The sequence below is a fragment of the Lethenteron reissneri genome, chromosome 16, assembly GCF_015708825.2.
Source record: "Lethenteron reissneri isolate LAM-NWPU_2019-01 chromosome 16, ASM1570882v1, whole genome shotgun sequence".
Taxonomy (NCBI): Eukaryota; Metazoa; Chordata; class Hyperoartia; order Petromyzontiformes; family Petromyzontidae; genus Lethenteron; species Lethenteron reissneri.
In genome coordinates, this window is record NC_083794.1 from 11,156,323 (window position 1) to 11,177,912 (window position 21,590).

Here is a 21,590-nt window from a genome sequence, read left to right on the forward strand (position 1 = left end):
CCGTCGGACTGCGAGGGGGGCGGCGTACATAACGAGAGAGTGAGCGAGAGAATAAGCGACAGAACGAGCGAGAGAGAGAGCGAGAGAGCGAGCGAGAGAGTGAGCGAGAGAGCGAGCGAGGGAGAGAGCGAGCGAGGGCTACATAAAGCCCCGTTTAAAAAAAACAATTTACGAAATGATGAACGAAACAAAGTGCCGAATACACCGAGCATCTTCTTGTTTCCACTGATCGTAAAAAAAGAGAGAGAGGAGAGAGAGGGTAACGACTGTGAGTGGAGAGGAGAGAATGGAGAAGGCAACGACTGCGAGAAGTGAGGGGTGAGAGTGCAGCAGGAGTTCGAGCGGCAACAGTTGGAGCTGCAGCAGCTGCAGGAGCGGTTTCAGCAGCCGGAGCTGGACCCGCAGCTGGGAATGTACCTGGAGCTGAGGCTGCTGCATCGGCAGCAGCAGCAGGAGATGCAGCAGCAGCAGCGGGATCTGCAGCAGCAACAGTGGGAGCTGCAGCATCCGGGGTGGCAGCAGGCTACGGTAGCTGGGGCACGAGCTGTATCACGCTGAGCGTGGGTTCGATCGCGACCCTGACGATGCCTGTGTGTTTGGATACTCTGGTTCTCTTGGTAAAGTTGAATTAAGTGACGACGTTTCGGGCGCTACACAAGTGCCCATCATCAGGTGTAAAACAACCCCAGCAATAAACAAATTGGTGAAATGGGCAAAAGGAGGCTTGCTTGTGACACGAGGAGAGATGGAGGAGGTGGGGGGTAAGGGGAGTGGAGAAGGGCAGTCACCCAGTTTAATGACCAGGCTATGCTTTGATTTAAAGCTTCTTTCGTGACTGCAGGGATTCATATTCTTGGTTCTTTCGGTAAAGTCACGTAGAAGGGAAGTAACGATATAAATGTAAAACAATAAAAATTCTCACGACGTTTTGACTGCAACACAAGCAATCGTCATCAGGTGTGAAATCCACAGAAAGAAAATTTCAAAGAAAAATAAAATAATAAAAATATAAAAAGAGAGAGAGGGAGCGAGGGGGGGGGAGAGAGCGAGGGTTACATAAAGCCCCGTTTAAAAAAAAAATTACGAAATGATGAACGAAACAAAGTGCCGAATACACCGAGCATCTTCTTGTTTCCACTGATCGTAAAAAAAAAGAGAGTGGAGAAGGTAACGACTGAGAGGGTAACGACTGAGAGGGTAACGACTGAGAGTGGAGAGGAGAGAGAGGGGAAGGTAACGACTGCGAGTGGAGAGCGACTGAGAGTGGAGCGACTGTGAGGATTGAGAGGGGAGAGAGAAGAGAGAAGGTAACCACTGCGAGTGGAGAGCGGTGAGAGTGGAGAAGGTAACGACTGTGAGGATAGAGGGGTGAGAGGGGTGAGAGTGGAGCGACTGAGAGGCGAGAGAACGAGTGAGAGAGAGAGCGAGAGAGTGAGAGAGCGAGGGTTACATAAAACCCCGTTTAAAAAAAAAATTTACGAAATGATGAACGAAACAAAGTGCCGAATATACCGAGCATCTTCTTGTTTCCACTGATCGTAAAAAAAAAAGAAAGTGGAGCGACTGAGGGGTGAGAGGAGAGGAAAGAGAGGACTGCGAGGGGGGCGGCGTACAGAACGAGAGAGTGAGCGCGAGAAAAGGAGCGAGAGAATGAGCGAGAGAGAGAGCGAGCGAGCGAGAGGGCGAGCGAGCGAGAGAGCGAGCGAGCGAGGGCAACATAAAGCCCCGTTTAAAAAAAAAAAAAATTACGAAATGATGAACGAAACAAAGTGCCGAATACACCGAGCATCTTCTTGTTTCCACTGATCGTAAAAAAAAAAGAGAGGAGAGTGCCTTCCCACGGCCAAGTCCAACGTCACACTCGAGGTATTCAATTTGAACGTTTTCCACAGCGCAGGCAAAGGGCAGATGTCCTTCACCCAACACGACAGTTGCAAGTGCGGGTGCAGGCCCTGCTCGGGACCACTGGAGTCACGAGACCCATGAGTCAGAGAAGCTTTCCCGGGGAAATAAGCTGAATAAATAATACAATGATTAACAAAAAAGAGAGAGAGGAGAGAGGGTAACGACTGTGAGTGGAGTGGAGAGAATGGAGAAGGTAACGACTGAGAGGGTAACGACTGTGAGGGTAACGACTGTGAGGGTAACGACTGAGTGGAGAGGAGAGAGAGGGGAGAGAGGGGAGAGAGGGTAATGACTGTGAGAGGTGAGGGGAGCGACTGAGGAGAGGGTAACGACTGAGAGGGGTGAGAGGATAACGACTGAGAGGGGTGAGAGTGGAACGACTGTGAGTGGAGAGGAGAGAATGGAGAAGGTAACGACTGAGAGGGTAACGACTGTGAGGGTAACAACTGTGAGGGTAACAACTGTGAGGGTAACAACTGTGAGGGTAACAACTGTGAGGGTAACAACTGTGAGGGTAACGACTGTGAGGGTAACAACTGTGAGGGTAACGACTGTGAGGGTAACAACTGTGAGGGTAACAACTGTGAGGGTAACAACTGTGAGGGTAACGACTGTGAGAGGAGAGAGAGGGGAAGGTAACGACTGTGAGTGGAGAGGAGAGAGAGGGGAGAGAGGGTAACGACTGTGAGAGGTGAGGAGAGAATGGAGAAGGTAACGACTGCGAGTGGAGAAGGTAACGACTGCGAGTGGAGAGCGACTAACCACTGCGAGTGGAGAAGGTAACGACTGCGAGTGGAGAAGGTAACGACTGCGAGTGGAGAAGGTAACGACTGCGAGTGGTGAAGGTAACGACTGCGAGTGGAGAGCGACTAACCACTGCGAGTGGAGAAGGTAACGACTGCGAGTGGAGAAGGTAACGACTGCGAGTGGTGAAGGTAACGACTGCGAGTGGAGAAGGTAACGACTGCGAGTGGAGAGCGACTAACCACTGCGAGTGGAGAAGGTAACGACTGCGAGTGGAGAAGGTAACGACTGCGAGTGGTGAAGGTAACGACTGCGAGTGGAGAAGGTAACGACTGCGAGTGGAGAAGGTAACGACTGCGAGTGGTGAAGGTAACGACTGCGAGTGGAGAGCGACTAACCACTGCGAGTGGTGAAGGTAACGACTGCGAGTGGAGCGCGGTGCGAGTGAATGGAGCGAGGCGCCGATTCGCCGCGTGCCGATTCGCTTCCGGTGACGCGAAAGTGGCGCGGCCACTTCCGGTGACAGCGCCAACAGCAGAGACGGCGCAGACGCGGCTGATGCTGATACTACACACACCACTCAGTAGTACTGATACTACAGGTAATACTCATACTGATACTACCACTCAGTAGTACTGATACTACAACACCACTCAGTAGTACTGATGCTACAGGTAATACTCAGTAGTACTGATACTACAGGTAATACTCATACTACCACTCAGTAGTACTGATACTACAAACACCACTCAGTAGTACTGATACTACAGGTAATACTCAGTAGTACTGATACTACAGGTAATACTCATACTACCACTCAGTAGTACTGATACTACAAACACCACTCAGTAGTACTGATACTACAGGTAATACTCATACTGATACTACAGCTACCACTCAGTAGTACTGATACTACAGCTACCACTCAGTAGTACTGATACTACAGGTAATACTCATACTGATACTACAGCTACCACTCAGTAGTACTGATACTACAGGTAATACTCATACTGATACTACAGCTACCACTCAGTAGTACTGATACTACAACTACCACTCAGTAGTACTGATACTACAGGTAATACTCCTACTACAATACTACAACTACCACTCAGTAGTACTGATACTACAGTTAATACTCATACTGATACTACCACTCAGTAGTACTGATACTACAGGTAATACTAATACTCATAATCAACGATTTTTGGGTTTAGATCGCGTTTATTTATAAATGTGTCGTGACCCTCCACCACCCGACACGGCCAATCAGTAAAAATGTGTCACGTTGACAAAGACAAATAGTTCACTGCTTTAGCCCACATTTTTACTGATTGGCCGTGTCGGGTGGTGGAGGGTCACGACACATTTATAAATAAACGCGATCTAAACCCAAAAATCGTTGATTATGAATAACATTGGTCGCGAAAGCCTACGTGTTAAACCAATACTAATACTGATACTACAACCACCACTCAGTAGTACTGATACTACAGGTAATACTGATACTACAACTATCACTCAGTAGTACTGATACTACAGGTAGTACTCATACTACAAATACTACTCAGACTCATACTACAATACCACAAATACTACAAATACTGCTGATACCACAGGTACTACTCATACTGATACTGCTGATACTGATATTTATATTGATATACTACTGATACTGCTCATACCACAGGTACTAATCCTCCTGCTGCTGCTGAAACCGGTACTACACCTACTGCTACAGGTACTACTACGACTGCTGCTACTCATACCACAGGTACTACTCATACTGCTGCTACTGATACCACCGGGACTACTCCTGCTGCTGTTGATATTGTTACCTACTGCTGGTCCTCCTGTTGGTACTATTCCTACTGCTGATGGGATTAATCCTACTGCTGATGGGATTAATCCTACTGCTGATGGGACTAGTCCTACTGCTGTTCCTCCTGTTGGAATTATTCCTACTGCTGATGGGATTAATCCTACTGCTGATGGGACTATTCCTACTGCTGATGGGATTAATCCTACTGCTGATGGGACTATTCCTACTGCTGATGGTACTATACCTACTGCTGATGGGATTATTCCTACTGCTGATGGTACTATACCTACTGCTGATGGGACTGGTCCTACTGCTGTTGTGATTATTCCTACTGCTGACGGTACTATACCTACTGCTGATGGGAGTATTCCTACTGCTGTTGTGATTATTCCTACTGCTGTTGTGATTATTCCTGCTGCTGATGGTAATATATACCTACTGCTGATGGGGTTATTCCTACTGCTGTTGGTACTATACCTACTGCTGTTGTGATTATTCCTACTGCTGATGGGATTATTCCTACTGCTGATGGTACTATACCTACTGCTGATGGGATTATTCCTACTGCTGTTGTGATTATTCCTACTGCTGTTGTGATTATTCCTGCTGCTGATGGTACTATACCTACTGCTGATGGGATTATTCCTGCTGCTGATGGTACTATACCTACTGCTGTTGTGATTATTCCTGCTGCTGATGGTACTATACCTACTGCTGTTGTGATTATTCCTACTGCTGATGGTACTATACCTACTGCTGATGGGATTAATCCTACTGCTGATGGGACTAGTCCTACTGCTGTTCCTCCTGTTGGAATTATTCCTACTGCTGATGGGATTAATCCTACTGCTGATGGGACTATTCCTACTGCTGATGGGATTAATCCTACTGCTGATGGGACTATTCCTACTGCTGATGGTACTATACCTACTGCTGATGGGATTATTCCTACTGCTGATGGTACTATACCTACTGCTGATGGGACTGGTCCTACTGCTGTTGTGATTATTCCTACTGCTGACGGTACTATACCTACTGCTGATGGGAGTATTCCTACTGCTGTTGTGATTATTCCTACTGCTGTTGTGATTATTCCTGCTGCTGATGGTACTATACCTACTGCTGATGGGATTATTCCTACTGCTGTTGGTACTATACCTACTGCTGTTGTGATTATTCCTACTGCTGATGGGATTATTCCTACTGCTGATGGTACTATACCTACTGCTGATGGGATTATTCCTACTGCTGTTGTGATTATTCCTACTGCTGTTGTGATTATTCCTGCTGCTGATGGTACTATACCTACTGCTGATGGGATTATTCCTGCTGCTGATGGTACTATACATACTGCTGTTGTGATTATTCCTGCTGCTGATGGTACTATACCTACTGCTGTTGTGATTATTCCTACTGCTGATGGTACTATACCTACTGCTGATGGGATTATTCCTGCTGCGGATGGTACTATACCTACTGCTGTTGTGATTATTCCTGCTGCTGATGGTACTATACCTACTGCTGTTGTGATTATTCCTACTGCTGATGGTACTTTACCTACTGCTGTTGTGATTATTCCTGCTGCTGATGGTACTATACCTACTGCTGTTGTGATTATTCCTGCTGCTGATGGTACTATACCTACTGCTGATGGGATTATTCCTACTGCTGATGGTACTATACCTACTGCTGTTGTGATTATTCCTACTGCTGATGGTACTATACCTACTGCTGATGGGATTATTCCTACTGCTGATGGTACTATACCTACTGCTGATGGGATTAATCCTACTGCTGTTGGTACTATACCTACTGCTGATGGGATTATTCCTACTGCTGATGGTACTATACCTACTGCTGATGGGATTATTCCTACTGCTGTTGGTACTATACCTACTGCTGATGGGATTATTCCTACTGCTGATGGTACTATACCTACTGCTGATGGGATTATTCCTGCTGCTGATGGTACTATACCTACTGCTGTTGGGATTATTCCTACTGCTGATGGTACTATACCTACTGCTGATGGGATTATTCCTACTGCTGATGGTACTATACCTACTGCTGATGGGATTATTCCTACTGCTGATGGTACTATACCTACTGCTGATGGGATTAATCCTACTGCTGTTGGTACTATACCTACTGCTGATGGGATTATTCCTACTGCTGATGGTACTATACCTACTGCTGATGGGATTATTCCTACTGCTGTTGGTACTATACCTACTGCTGATGGGATTATTCCTACTGCTGATGGTACTATACCTACTGCTGATGGGATTATTCCTACTGCTAATGGTACTATACCTACTGCTGATGGGATTATTCCTGCTGCTGATGGTACTATACCTACTGCTGTTGTGATTATTCCTGCTGCTGATGGTACTATACCTACTGCTGATGGGATTATTCCTACTGCTGATGGTACTATACCTACTGCTGATGGGATTATTCCTACTGCTGTTGGTACTATACCTACTGCTGTTGGGATTATTCCTACTGCTGATGGTACTATACCTACTGCTGTTGGGATTATTCCTACTGCTGTTGGTACTATACCTACTGCTGATGGGATTATTCCTACTGCTGATGGTACTATACCTACTGCTGATGGGATTAATCCTACTGCTGTTGGTACTATACCTACTGCTGATGGGATTATTCCTGCTGCTGATGGTACTATACCTACTGCTGTTGGGATTATTCCTACTGCTGATGGTACTATAACTACTGCTGATGGGATTATTCCTACTGGTGATGGTACTATACCTACTGCTGATGGGATTATTCCTACTGCTGATGGTACTATACCTACTGCTGATGGGATTAATCCTACTGCTGTTGGTACTATACCTACTGCTGATGGGATTATTCCTACTGCTGATGGTACTATACCTACTGCTGATGGCATTATTCCTACTGCTGTTGGTACTATACCTACTGCTGATGGGATTATTCCTACTGCTGATGGTACTATACCTACTGCTGATGGGATTATTCCTACTGCTGATGGTACTATACCTACTGCTGATGGGATTATTCCTGCTGCTGATGGTACTATACCTACTGCTGTTGTGATTATTCCTGCTGCTGATGGTACTATACCTACTGCTGATGGGATTATTCCTACTGCTGATGGTACTATACCTACTGCTGATGGGATTATTCCTACTGCTGTTGGTACTATACCTACTGCTGTTGGGATTATTCCTACTGCTGATGGTACTATACCTACTGCTGTTGGGATTATTCCTACTGCTGTTGGTACTATACCTACTGCTGATGGGATTATTCCTACTGCTGATGGTACTATACCTACTGCTGATGGGATTAATCCTACTGCTGTTGGTACTATACCTACTGCTGATGGGATTATTCCTACTGCTGATGGTACTATACCTACTGCTGATGGGATTATTCCTACTGCTGTTGGTACTATACCTACTGCTGATGGGATTATTCCTACTGCTGATGGTACTATACCTACTGCTGATGGGATTATTCCTACTGCTGATGGTACTATACCTACTGCTGATGGGATTATTCCTGCTGCTGATGGTACTATACCTACTGCTGATGGGATTATTCCTACTGCTGATGGTACTATACCTACTGCTGATGGGATTATTCCTACTGCTGATGGTACTATACCTACTGCTGATGGGATTATTCCTACTGCTGATGGTACTATACCTACTGCTGATGGGATTATTCCTACTGCTGATGGTACTATACCTACTGCTGATGGGATTATTCCTACTGCTGATGGTACTATACCTACTGCTGATGGGATTATTCCTACTGCTGATGGTACTATACCTACTGCTGATGGGAGTATTCCTACTGCTGATGGGATTGGTCCTACTGCTGATGGGATTATTCCTACTGCTGATGGGATTAATCCTACTGCTGATGGGATTATTCCTACTGCTGATGGGATTATTGCGGTGGAGACGGTCACCTGCCTTGATGGTGATGATGCGATGCCGGTACTGATGATTGTTGCTGATGATTTTGATGTGAGTGATGATAGCGATTATGACGGTGATTTTGCGGTGCTGAAGGCAGTGGCGATGATGATGATGGTGGCAGCGATGATTGCGATTTGGGTGCTTGTGATGATGGCAGTGGTTAATGATGAAACCGGATCTTGCCGACTGCCAAGCCGTATCTCGCGTCACCGAGTCACTAAAGTTATGTTGACACGACCCTGTAGGCTCGTGCGACTTTATGTTGACACTTCTTTCGCACCGTACGTAGCTAAGCGTGCGAATCGGAGGTGCATCCGGCCTTGCCATAACCCTCAATGACGGGCATACGTCAACAACATCATCATCATCATTGTACGGATTCGTTAAAGTAAGAAGAGTACAACATTGTGGCACGTCGGGAGTGGAATCATTATTATAGTGGCGACAAACGTAGCCCGTCATCCACAGATGCGCAACCCTTTCATCCACTGCTGGATGAGGCCCTCCCACACACCGTGCGGGTCGTGGGCGGCTATTTGACCATACTTCACCACGCTGGTCAGTGCGTCTTGGTGAATGTTTGCGGTGTATGTTGAAGCTTCTTTCGCGCCGTACGTCGCCATTCGTGCTAATAGGCGGCGCGCGGTGGGGTGGGAGAGACGAACAAACACCAAACACGAAAATAAATTCTAAACGAAATGAGTTTTCAATATTGCGTGATTTAAAAGTGCACAGTGAAGGTGGGGGGGAGGCAGAGGTCGCAAACGGGTTTTGATTCCTTACCCGTACCCGGCCGCACCAGGGTCGCAAACGGGTATCGGTACCTGATTGCGACCTCTGGGATGAAGCCATGTTGCAGGCGCGGGTGGGTTGATTCTAGGAACTTGAATTGTGAGAAGAGACAAGACGTTGGGAAATGAGTGACAAACAGTTACTCACCGGTGACTCACGGTCTACCCGTACCCGGCCGCACCAGGGTCGCAAATGGGTACCCGTACCCGGCCGGGTAAGGGTATCGGGTAGGGTACGGGTATCGGGTACCCGGTTGCGACCTCTGGGGGGAGGGCATCCAGGCTGTAACAGCACAGAACAGTCCAATGGGACGCACGCACTGCCCTCTGCTGCCCAGCACTCGGCTTCCACTTGCGTTCGACTGCAGCTCTTTAATGATGGCATGGTGGTCACCCCGATCCAGGCACTATCCAGGCTCAAAGCTGCTTGGCTTAACCGAGGTGTGACAGACGGGCTTGTATAGGCAGGACGTTGGCCACAGCCTAATTATGATTCGCAGTCACACACGACCGTACATTGATTACAGGCATCAGTCATGCTCTTCCTGATAGCAGCGATTCATTATTTTGATGAACAGGATATCCGTGTAGGAATACGCAGTACTCTGCATGTCCTCACCACTGATGCAAAGCTATTGTGAACCCACGATGTACCTGTAATCGGGTACAGGTGAGACACTCAACACAGTGAAAAACCGTGAGTCTTGGCATGCATGGGGCAGTGGTGGGGGTTATAGAATGGTAGGTAAGTGGTAGTAGGGGTGGGGTAGTTAAGAGATATTTACCATTGCGGTGAAGTATGGCCAAACAAATCCCATGGAAAACGAATATCTAAGAAATAATTTCACCCGTCACATCAACCCAGTACGCATGGAATGTCGAGCCAACGTTGTGCCAACGGCTCCAACCACATACCAGCGTTGGCCTAACGTTGCATGTTTACTGGAACTTAACATGAATCTATACTTTACCACGCTGGTCAGTCAGCGCGGGTTGGTAAAGGTAGGTGGGGAGGGCAGGACCGGTTTCATATATCGGTTGAGATATGGGCGCCACGATGGCGAGATGTTAACTACCTCGCCTGGTGTCCAGGAGGGTGTGGGTTCGATCCCAACCCTGATGCCTGTATATTTGGAGTTTGCATGTTCTCTCCGTGGTTGCATGGATTTATCTCCGGGTCCTCCGGTTTTTCTCTCCACATTCAGAAACATGCGTTAAGAGTATTTTGCTGCTATGAATTTCCACATGATAAGCTACGTTGTTGAGCTATGATTTGTTGCCAGGTCGCTTCTGAAAGAGCTACATAGCTCAGTGGGCCTTACCTGGTAAAATAAAATAAATAAAAAATCCATATAATTATCCACCGTTGTGTCTAGTGCAGTCTAAAACCACGAATCACTCAGTCTCTCTGGCCTTTGTATCTGCTACACAAAGGAAGCGTCGTACACTATATATTTTTATTATCTTCCTTAGGGCAGTGTCATCAATGATTGTGTTGATATTGTTTGTTCTTTGCGCTTGCGCACCACTGCCGACACAGTATTGCAAAAAAGACATCTTTCATCACCGACAGGGAATGTTTGTAATCGTGTCGGTCTCTAAAAGAACATGCTACTTTATACACTTAGAATGTGAGCACCTTGAGAGTATTTAAAATCAGGTGAGAGCCCATTGAAAATAACAAACAAAACATCAAGGGAGATCTTGGTGTGTGTCTAACAGTGGCAAGGACGCTTGTATTAAGTGTCAAACACTTATGACTTTACGAGCGAACACCCTCTGTAATCCACTCCTTCGTTACAAGAGCCCTTTGTCACGAGGGTTGACCTCCGGCGAGGTCAACCTATGAAGCGTAGCTCTAATCGTAAGTTACGCAAGCCTGCAAACTCCGCAAGCCGCTGCAGTCACATGGTTGGGAGTATCTGCCACAGGACTGTTGACATCAGCGTCACGAGTTGGCATGTGATGCCTCGTCACACGAAAGCCATCCTCCTCCACCTTCAAAGTGGCCACTACTGAATCCGTGGGTCTCCAATTAGAAGTTTGGCAGCGTGAATTTTGTCAGAAATTGTGTTAGAGCCATTATCTTAAATCTAGTTGGCTATAGCAGTGATTCATTCCGCTCTTTAGTTATTAAATGTCGGTATAGGGCAGGGGTCGGCAACCAAAATAACAAGAAGAGCCATTTCTTTCCAATTCGGTACAAAATTCAGTATTTCAAGAGCCGCAATGCATCTGAGTACATACTGTACGTATGTACATATCGTCAAGAAGCAGCCCGTAAAGAGCCGCATGCGGCTCCGGAGCCGTAGGTTGCCGACCCCTGGTATAGGGGGTGCCCAGTAATTTCTACTCCCCAAAAAGTCAGCTAATCCAATCGGTGAACTCCATCAGTCTTTTAAAATCCTTTATATTAAGTTCACTTGCTTGCTTGCTTGCTTACGACCGTGCAAATATTTCGGTCGTTTTTTAACCCACTTCCCGTGATCCAATCGAGCTGACATTTGCACACAGACTCGTTGTGCGTGACAATGTATTTTCGTGAAAAAAAATTCCAAAATTTTACACTTTTTAGGAAAAAATAAATTATATTTAATTACCAATTGCTTAATGGTGGCAGCCATTCATCTGACCCATAGGTGGCAGCCGTCTCAAGCCAGAGGACGAGAGGACTCTAGCCGCCACGCATATAAAGGATTTATAGTGAAAAACTTAGTTTTTACGGGTAAATTTTTTAATAATAATCAGCCAATTACCATTGGTGGTCTCTCTCTCGGTGCGCTGCAGGCCCTTATAATGTGCTAACCTATCTCAGTCTGCGTCTTCGTACAGACTTGTTAGTTTCGTCTCATCACAGCCAACCATGCTTCGGTATCTGGTGGGGTAGTTGCTGTCATTATCACGCTTGATTTTCAGCCACTCGTGGTAGTCGTTTACTAAAATAAGGTAAAAGTTTAGTAAAAATAATGAGTTACTCTTTGGTTCTTTCGGTAAAGTCACGTATAAAGAGAAAAGAATATATTAAATAATAGCAATAATAAATTAAATAATGAGCACAAATTGCGCACCTGGCTAGGTGAATGAACAGCTTATGTCGCAACTGACGCGTGATGTCCATAAACACAGGAATGGGTGGTAAAAGTAAAGGCTAACTAGAACCTTGCACGATTGCGTTGTAAAATATGGGTCCGGTTGTGTGGAGTATCCATTCATACCTCTTGAGTGGACAGGTGAGGATGGGGGCAGGATAAAAAAAAAACCCCGACAAATGTTTCAACTGCCATTGCCGCACGATCGAATTTAACCAGCGACCTCTGGTTACATGTCCAGTGTGCGAACCGTTACGCCCCGGCAGCATCCCACTCCTGCTCGTTCTGATATTTTCTCCAGGTGACGGTAAATTCTGCTCGCCTCGACCGACCTCGGGGATTTGCCGACTAAGCGACGGTCACATTTAACTAAGGCGGCCGCCTCTACTCCCGAGCTGTGGTGGTGATCATTGCTGCCGGCCCGCCCGCCCGCTCGTCACGATGGTGTGCACGTGCGCCAACTGGCGGCGCTGGATCCGTCCGCTGGTGGTCACCATGTACGTGATGCTGCTGCTAGTGGCGCTGCCGCTGTGCGTGTGGGAGCTGCAGCGTGCGGAGGTGAGTCTGCGTGCGCGTGACCTGGCTGAAGCCCTGGTTACGATTGATGGACATTCGAGCAGAAATCCGATAATTGTGGTGACGTGGGGGCACCTGCCTGTTGCAGTATGCGGCAAAACAAAAATGTAATCTGCGGGAAAAATTTTGTGCCATTGTGGTGCACGACAGATTACTGGACGAATCGGCCGCTCCCAGAAGAGGTCCAAAAATTCCGTGGTAAAACAGATTTCAACGTCTCTACCCCCATGGATTATGGAAATTACTACCACGAACCTTGGGTGCCACGCATTTTTTTTCGTGGGTTATTAGGAGCGTATATTTTTTTAGTTCAACGAGAAAACATTTTTACATTTAGGTTATAGGTTCAGTGAATTTTGTTTTGGGGAAAATGCTGCCCCTAACTGTGTAGGCCAGAGGATACTTCCAATGAATCTCAGATGTCGTTCTGTCATATCCACTTCCATAGGCCGTTCTCTAACATGGGGGAATTGCGTTGCTCTTTGAGAGGTCCTATTGGATTTTTCGTCTCGTAACGTGACACCAGTTGCACAACGGAGCTAAATTTGGGCAAATTTTTTAAAAGTAAATTATTTGAACGAACTTGAAACCGCGTGCGTTTAATTTTGCAGACTAATTGGTGTGCATATCCGCAGATCAAAGCGCAGACTCAGGCGTGGTTCATCGCGGGGATCTTCGTCTTCCTCACGATCCCCATCTCGCTCTGGGGGATCCTGCAGCACCTGGTGCACTACACGCAGCCTGAGCTGCAGAAGCCGATCATCAGGTACGCTCGTTCACTCACGCTCGCTCACACGCATGCACGCTCGCTCGCACATGCGTGCCCACTCACGTACACGTGCGCTCACTCGCACACGCTCACATGCTCGCTCGTGCACAAAGGCAAATCTCCCATGAAGTTTTCACAGACTGCCTATGAAGGCTCGTGCGTACGCCGTTTGATGAGTTACAATGAATAGGGCCATGATTCTATTGACAATTTGATTATTTCTTTGTCTTGATCATGCCGTCTCATTTGCATTATCTGATAAGTTCCGTCTGGTTCGATCCAGTAGCCTAAATGTAAGATGTGTGCACAATTTGCATAACCCATGATTAATCAATTCCTATGCACACAATGCGATGCGTGTATTCTGATCGATTAATTGATGGCTCATTACACCCGTGATTGCGCTTTATTGTGTCGCTCGTGTTTCCTCTCTCCATTCAGGATCCTGTGGATGGTTCCTATCTACAGCTTAGACAGCGTGAGTGAGACACATGTACAGCACTTGCCCGGACAGTCCGTTAAAGGCTTTACGGGGGATCTTTGTCTTTGTTCTGGGGCGTGGTGCTGGTCACCCAACCCTCTGGTTGCGGCCTTCATAGGCGCTCGCTAACAGCACTCGCCCTAATAGCACTCGCCCCAACAGCCTGCGTAGGCTACACGGGGGGTGGATCTTGACGTGTGTGCGCGCGTGTGTCTGCGTGTGCGGTGCGACGCAGTGGTTCGCGCTCAAGTTCCCTCCCGTCGCCATCTACCTGAACACATGCCGCGAGTGCTACGAGGCCTACGTCATCTACAACTTCATGGTCTTCCTGCTCAACTACCTCTCGGGCAGCCAGCCCGACCTGGCGCGCACGCTCGCTGCCAAGGAGCCCGTGCGCCACTGGCCGCCGCTCTGCTGCTTCCCGGCGTGGCCCATGGGCGAGTGAGTGCCCGCCCCCCCCTCCCCCCCCTTGGGAGAGCGAGTCACCCATGGGCGAGTGAGTAGCCCCCCCTCGGGTGAGCGATTGGACGATCGCCCGCCCGTGCTCGTTCGTTCGCTCTTTCGCTCGCTTGCCGACAGGACATTTACGTGCGTTCGTACGTCGAACTTATTTAGCGCCGTACGTATCCAACCGCGCTAATCGGAGGTGCGCTTCCATTTAAATGCCCCCCTCTGCTGGAGGCTTGCGGTGTACCCGCGTCGCGGGTTCCAAGTCTGATACATCGATTGCAGTCGACTTAATTCCGAAAGCTACAAAGCAACATCGCCCCCCTACTGTAAGATCAACGGCCGCTTGCTGGTGCGGTGCCACGTTCACCTCGCGCCTCTCCGGGACAGGTGCCAGCCGGGAGCCCCCTGCCGCGGGGTCGCTCGAGATGTACTGCGCGGGAGGCCTCGTGTAAATATTAAGCGATGAGATGATGTTGAAGCCATGTGGCCTCGTCACCAGTGGTGAGGGTGTAACAACGGCAATGCAAATGTGTACACGTACAGCTTGTCGACAGAGGTCGCAAACGGGTTTTGATTCCTTACCCGTACCCGTACCCGGCCGCACCAGGGTCGCAAATGGGTACCCGTACCCTGCCGGGTAGGGAACGGCTACCCGTACCCTGCCGGGTACGGGTACCCGTTCCCTACCCGTACCCGTACCCTACCCGAAATGAGTGACAAACGGCTACTCACCAGTGACTCACGGCCTACCCGTACCCGTACCCGGCCGCACCAGGGTCGCAAACGGCTACCCGTAGCCGTACCCGGCTGGGTACGGGTAGCCGTGTATCGGGTAGGGTACGGGTATCGGGTACCCGGTTGCGACCTCTGCTTGTTGATCCACCGCTGCAAGAGTTTGACTTCTGCCCCCTTTGCCCTCCTGCCCTTTCTCTCGCTGCCCCTTCTCCGTGCAGGGTGATGCTGTTTCGCTGCAAGCTGGGCGTGCTGCAGTACACGGTCATCAGACCGCTCACCACCGTCGTGGCCTTGTAAGCTTCACGCACGGAGCCCTCCTGTGCCCACGGTGGCCAACGCAGTAATTGAACGGGGACCAGATGGGGATCGGAGCGCACGACGACTTATGGCATTGTAGCCGAGTCGTAAGATCCGGCTTCAGCCAAATCGGAGCGAGCAAGAGTCGCGATATTGCGCTTCGTAAAGTTACGAGGAATCTTACGAGTGGTCGGAACCACAATCTCCGCGGGATGATTCTTAAATAAGTATAACCCGTAAAAACAAAGTTTTTCACTCTAAATCCTTTATATGCGTGGCGGCTAGAGTCCTCTCGTCCTCTGGCTTGAGATGGCTGCCACCTATGGGTCAGATGATTGTCTGCAGTATTAAACAATTGGTAATTAAATATAATATTTTTGTCCTAAAAAGTGTAAAATTTTGGAAAAAAATTTTCACGAACATTAATTGTCATGCACAACGAGTCTGTGTGGAAAATGTCAACTCGATTGGATCATGGGAAGTGGGTTAAAAAACGACTGAAAGATTTACACGGTCGTAAGCAAGCAAGCACGCAAGCAAGCGAACTTAATATAAAGGATTTAAAAAGAGCATTTTGAGCGAGCGGCGAGAGTGTGAAAGTTGAGTTTGGGTGCTCTTGTATTTACTTGCGTGCGGGTTTTGTCTCGTCGCCTAACTCTAGAATCTCCGAGCTGCTGAAGGTGTACGGAGAGGGCAACTTCAGCTTCCACAACGTGTGGAGTTACCTCGTCATCATCAACAACATCTCCCAGATCGTGAGTCCCGCGGACAGCGCGAGTGATTGGAGACGCGCAGGGCGCCGAGCTCGTCGTGCGACCGCTCTGTGCGCGGCGGGGGTGTGCGCTTCTTCAATTGTACGCACGTGTGCATGTACGTGGAGTTGTGTGTTCTGAATTTAATTGTGCGTGTGTGTGCATGTGTGTATGTGGGGAGCGGTAGTGTAGCAATCCGCTGCGCTGCGCTACGAACCCGCCGACCCGTGTTAGAATCCCACTCACGACGAATATCTGAAACCGGTCCTGGGCCTCTTCTAAGTTGACTCGGCCATAAATGTGTATCTGATGCGGTGTGTAAAAATATCAGCACTGGGGAGACAAAGATGGCAGGTCGTTGTGCTGGCTACCCACTCCGGCCTTCACCGGTGCTCGCTAACAGTCTGTTTAAAGGTTATACACAGGGCAGAGGTCGCAATCGGGTACCCGATACCCGTACCCTACCTGATACCCGGCTACCCGTACTCGGCCGGGTACGGGTACTCGGCCGGGTACGGGTACTCGTTTGCGACCGGGTACGGGTAAGAAATCAAAACTCGTTTGCGACCTCTGACGCGGGGGTCTTTGTCTTTGTGCGCACGGCTCCGCAGTTTGCCATGTACTGCCTCATCCTCTTCTACCGCACCCTGCGGGAGGAGCTGCAACCGATCCAGCCAGTGGGGAAGTTCCTGTGCGTGAAGACCGTCGTGTTCGTGTCTTTCTGGTGAGCGTCGCGCACGAAGGTGCGGGGCCGGAGAGAGCCGCGCTGTCCCGCGGGTCACTCCACTGACATGGACTGCCGTATCCGAGTCTTGCGAGATTTTCGATTTTTTAAAATTGTTCGTTCCGCTTCATCACTCTGCACAAACGCTCGCCCACGAGGAGAGAAGCAGCGGCGTGGTGTGCGCTCGCACGCAGCGCTGGAGAAAGCGTGTAACCTTTGTCCGGCTCCACCTTGTACGATATTAGAAAGCCACTGGAGCTATGCACTTTTATATCAAGATTAAAAACTCATTTCTGAAGAACTGCTTTTCGTGTTTAGCTTCTTGTCCTTCCCCCGCGCCTCCGATTAGCACGGTTGTCTACGTACGGTGCGAAAGACGTTCAACATACATAGACGTACTTTGTGGAACTTTTGGACGACTATTTAATACCAACATCCCAGGATCGCCAGATGACGAAGACGACGATGATATAATGTGTGTGTGTGTGTGTACGTGCAGGCAAGCGGTGCTGATCGCAGCCCTGGTGAAGCTGCAGGTGATTTCGGGCACTCTGGGCTGGAACAGCGTGGAGGCTTTAGCCACCGGGCTCCAGGTCAGGATGACGCCGTGGCCGCGTGAAGTTTTCGACGATGAAATAAAACAGAAGATCCGCGGCAGTAAAACCAACGGATATAAAAAACACACACCACTCTTTTACCACCGCTCGAGTGAAAAAAACCCCCGGGGCTGTCAGTATGGTTGGAGGTAGCGGTTGGCTAGGGGAGGACAAGTCTTAGGCCCCTTCAACACGATCCACCAGCTCGACCATCCACAAACAGCCCTTAGAGCAGGCATGGCCAACCTGCAACAGACCAAACTATACCCGCGAGTTCTGCAAAGAGCCAAGTGCGTATGTAAGCGTGTGTATATATACACGACAATCGTCTGCACGGCACGGGAGACACTCATTATTCTTTCGTCCTGTGATAGCGCGTTGTACGTTATGCCCCTTAGGTAGAGCCGCAGGTGGTGGATTAAAGAGAGCCGCCGTTTGGCCACCGCTGCCCGCAGGGTAAAACTTGTCGAAGCGAGAGGCGGCGAGGGAGTCGCGAGGTCAAACACGAGCTGAGCACGTGGCAGACCGGACGCGGTCGGCAAACCCGTGTGCCTACGGGTGGCGTCGGGCTACCGACACGTGCTCTGCTCACGGCAACGTCGCAACTCTCTAGGTATCGGACATTAACCGTGATCCCGAACCACGACAAATTGTTGAATTTGTGGCAGATCATTACCCAGCCCCGTAGCAATTTGACGCACGGGTGTGTATGGGGATGGAGTGGCGGCGCAGTGGTTAGCGCACCGCGCCACGAACCCGGCAGCCCGAGTTCAATTCTTGCTCACGACCAACATCGGTGGTGAATATTTGGACTGGTACTAGGCCTCTCTTAGGTTGACATAGCCGTAAATGAGTACCCGGTGTGATATGTAAACATCGATAGAGGGGAGACAAAAGCGGCAGGGAGTGGCGGCCAGCCGTGTCGACCTTTGTAGGCTCTCGCCGACTGCACTTGCCCTAACGTCCCACGCAGGCTATACGGGAGGGATCTTTACTTTTTACCCGTGTTCACGGCTACACACACGCGCGGCTACACACGCGCGCCCGATCTACCCGCAGGACTTTGCGATCTGCATCGAGATGCTGCTGGCGGCACTGGCGCACCACTATAGCTTCTCGTACAAGGCGTTCGTGCTGGTGGCCGAGCGGGAGGTGTCCTGCCTCGACTCGTTCCTCGCCATGTGGGACGTGTCGGACGTGCGCGCCGACGTCCTCGAGCAAGTCCGCAACGTCGGTGAGCACGGGGCGGTGGCGATGTGGTGACGGTGATGTGATGATGTGTTGGTGATGGTGGTGATGGTTGTTGGTGGAAGGTGGTGTTGCCAGCGCTGCGCTGGTTTCGGCAACAGTAATGTTGGTCGGTGGAAGTGTTGATGTGTTATTGATGGTAGTGGCGGTGGTGGTGGCAGTGGCGATAGTGGTGATTATGCTCGTAATGGTGTTGGTATTGATGGTGATGACAGTTATGCTGGTGGTGGTGGTGGTGATGGTCGTGGTGACGTTGGTGGTACTGGTGGGGTCGGCAGCGATGGCGTTGATCAGAGTAGTAACAAACCCCCCCCCCCCCCTTACATTGAGTCCCCTCCCATGGACTCTCTGCATAGTCTCCGACCCGCCGCATGTGCCGTCGCAAACACAGAAGCGCCATCGCTTCGCCCCGCAACTCTCGACAATTGCACGTTCACCGCCACCCATTCCCCCCGCAGGCGCCACCGTGCTGGGTCGCCCCAAGCGGCGTGCGGGCGGTGGAGGGGGCGCCGCCGACGGCGACGCCGGGGGTGCGGACGAACGCGCCAGCCTGCTGGGCGGCAGCTCGTCATCCGGTCGCACCCCGGAGGAGAGGGCCGGCGCGGCGGTGGGGGTGCCACCCTCCCCGTCACCGTCCGGGCACTACCAGGGCTTCGGGCAGACGGTGACCACGCCGACGGCGACGACGCCCAACGGCGACGGTTGCGCGCAGGAGGGCGGCGTGGCTCCGACGCCGCCGGCGCCGCCGCACGATGCGGAAGCCGGTGCCGCCATTGTGGAGGTGACGCCGATAGAAACTCGCGTCACCGATGAACGAGACCCAGTCGTCTAACCCCGGCGTGTCCTGCGATCGGATTTCGCGGGTTTTGGCGAAAGTGCGCGTTTGCGCGCGCCTGCGTCTGGGATGGAGATCGCCACGAGCCAAAAACGGCACTTTACCAAATTCGCTCGCTGCACTAAGGTGGATTCGCGGTTTAACTGCGAGGACCAACGGTGGAAGGGAGTGTCACGTGACGAGAGGCAGGGCTTCCTTTCAATGACAATTTCCGGATCACTAGACTGGAGTCAGTGACATGTTACTATTAGCCACGGCCATTGTGAGAGGTGTACGGTATGGTGGGTGTGGTGTGCTGGGTGCGGAGGGCGGCCCGTTCGTGCGCCCCGCGCTTCCATGTTCGTGCTTGACGCACACTTGCAGCTGCTGGACACACGCGGCACCACCTGTGCTTCTACCCTGCGCACCTCCCGGGATAACTCCTCGTTGCCTTTGCTCCCCCCGCCGTGCGCCATACGGCGGTCCGCTTGCCGCGACGAAGGTTCCTGCAAAACCCGGCACGTGCCACCGACGACGGTTTCTAGGCGGCACGGTTTCACCACGTCGACCGCCAACGTGCCCGCCAGCCAACGTCGATGTGCAGCATCAGCAAGACGGGTGGTCTTTTGCGAGTCGGGGGGGAGAAACCGTGCCGTTACTACGTGGAGTACCTCGCCAGCCAATGTCTTAGCCATGTTTATCGCTCTAAATATGTAGCAGGAATGCTGAGCACTGGACGTTGGCCAGCAGCATTAGTCTTAGCCGAGTTGCCATTACTCGTGATAAATACTTCTAACAATAATATTGCAGCCCATTGTTTATCCACTGCTGGGCGAAGGCCTCCTCAGCATGCTGTGTCATTCATGGGAGTTGTGTACTTTGCCGCGCTGGTCCGCGTGGGTTGGTGACGTGGGCGTCGCTGTCCGCAGCCACCGATGTTAGCTGTGGCCGGGAACTGAACTCTGTTTGCTCAGTTCACAGCGTGCTCATGACCCTCCCCCCCACCCCCCTAAAGATAATGATCTTAATTTGGTTGCTAACTTAAGGTGGCCTCGCCTGGTCCCAAGCGATCAGATGTGTAATTAATGGGTGTCGAGCAGTTACCTACGCCTTGCCAAGCAAGACACCCTCGGCCATCTCTTCAGTTGCCATGCGACGGACATTCTTTATAGTCTTCCGCAACTACGATCAATCCACCGCTAGATGAAGGTCTTCTCAAGCTGTCACCATGCCTCTCGCGCTCCTGCGGAGTAACGGGCGACCACTCCGTACGGGGCGTGTTCCTATTGTCGACGAGAGGCCAAGTGGAAGCGACTCCAAGAGCAGTTCTAATCCGGCAACTTTTGGGGGAACGTTTCCCGATCTTCCGTAATTCTCTGCTGCACAAACGGGTTCCAGGAACGAATTCTAGATTTGAAGCTTTCGTGACTGCAAGGATTCATATTCTTGGGTTTTTTTATTTTCATTAAATTACATTTTTTACCTACGTGACTTTACCGAAAAAACCCAAGAATATGAATCCAGGAACGAATGTTTTTCACGTCACACACACTCTCGTGTCCTCGAAATTTGAGAGTGTTAATTGCCGAACCAAAAATAAATGCACGAGTGGAGAGCTTCAGCACTACCACAATCCAACACATCACTGGCGGATCCACCTGGTGCTCCTGTTAAAACTTGGGAGCTCCGTGTGTGGCTCGTGATGAAACCGCACGAGCCTGAGAGGTGGCGGTGATTTTTTTTATTTTTACTCAACTGCAAGAGGTCAGTGGCATGAAGTCGTCGTTCAGGTTTAAATGTTACATAATGCAACGACGCGC

The 21,590-nt window shown here is 50.1% G+C and overlaps 2 protein-coding genes across 7 annotated transcripts in view; one reads left to right on the plus strand and one right to left on the minus strand.

The window, feature by feature from the left end:
- The window catches only part of NEIL3 (nei like DNA glycosylase 3), a 30,747-nt gene extending 27,685 nt beyond the window's left edge, over nt 1–3,062 (minus strand). The window contains exon 1 of one of the 3 annotated variants that reach the window (XM_061552381.1): nt 3,048–3,062. The gene's annotated coding sequence lies outside the window, so the exon portion shown is untranslated. Of the gene's footprint in view, nt 1–1,312; nt 1,327–2,667; nt 2,683–3,047 lie in introns of those variants that run through there. The other 2 variants (XM_061552382.1, XM_061552383.1) reach the window with 2 other exon arrangements.
- Nucleotides 3,063–3,096: 34 nt separating this feature from the next.
- Nucleotides 3,097–21,521, plus strand: TMEM184C (transmembrane protein 184C). Of its 4 annotated transcripts, none has more exons than XM_061552385.1 (12): nt 3,097–3,250; nt 4,340–4,423; nt 12,630–12,886; nt 13,540–13,670; nt 14,115–14,151; nt 14,390–14,595; nt 15,558–15,632; nt 16,298–16,391; nt 17,000–17,112; nt 17,612–17,705; nt 18,768–18,942; nt 19,415–21,521. In XM_061552385.1, exons 3-12 carry the CDS (start codon nt 12,770–12,772, stop codon nt 19,786–19,788), a joined length of 1,416 nt encoding a protein of 471 aa, XP_061408369.1. In that variant the 5' UTR covers nt 3,097–3,250; nt 4,340–4,423; nt 12,630–12,769; the 3' UTR covers nt 19,789–21,521. The 4 variants fall into 4 exon arrangements, with proteins under 4 accessions (XP_061408369.1, XP_061408371.1, XP_061408370.1 ...); XM_061552387.1 differs by having other exon boundaries at nt 4,340–4,390; XM_061552386.1 differs by lacking the exon at nt 3,097–3,250 and adding an exon at nt 4,170–4,191.
- Nucleotides 21,522–21,590: the final 69 nt, after the last annotated feature.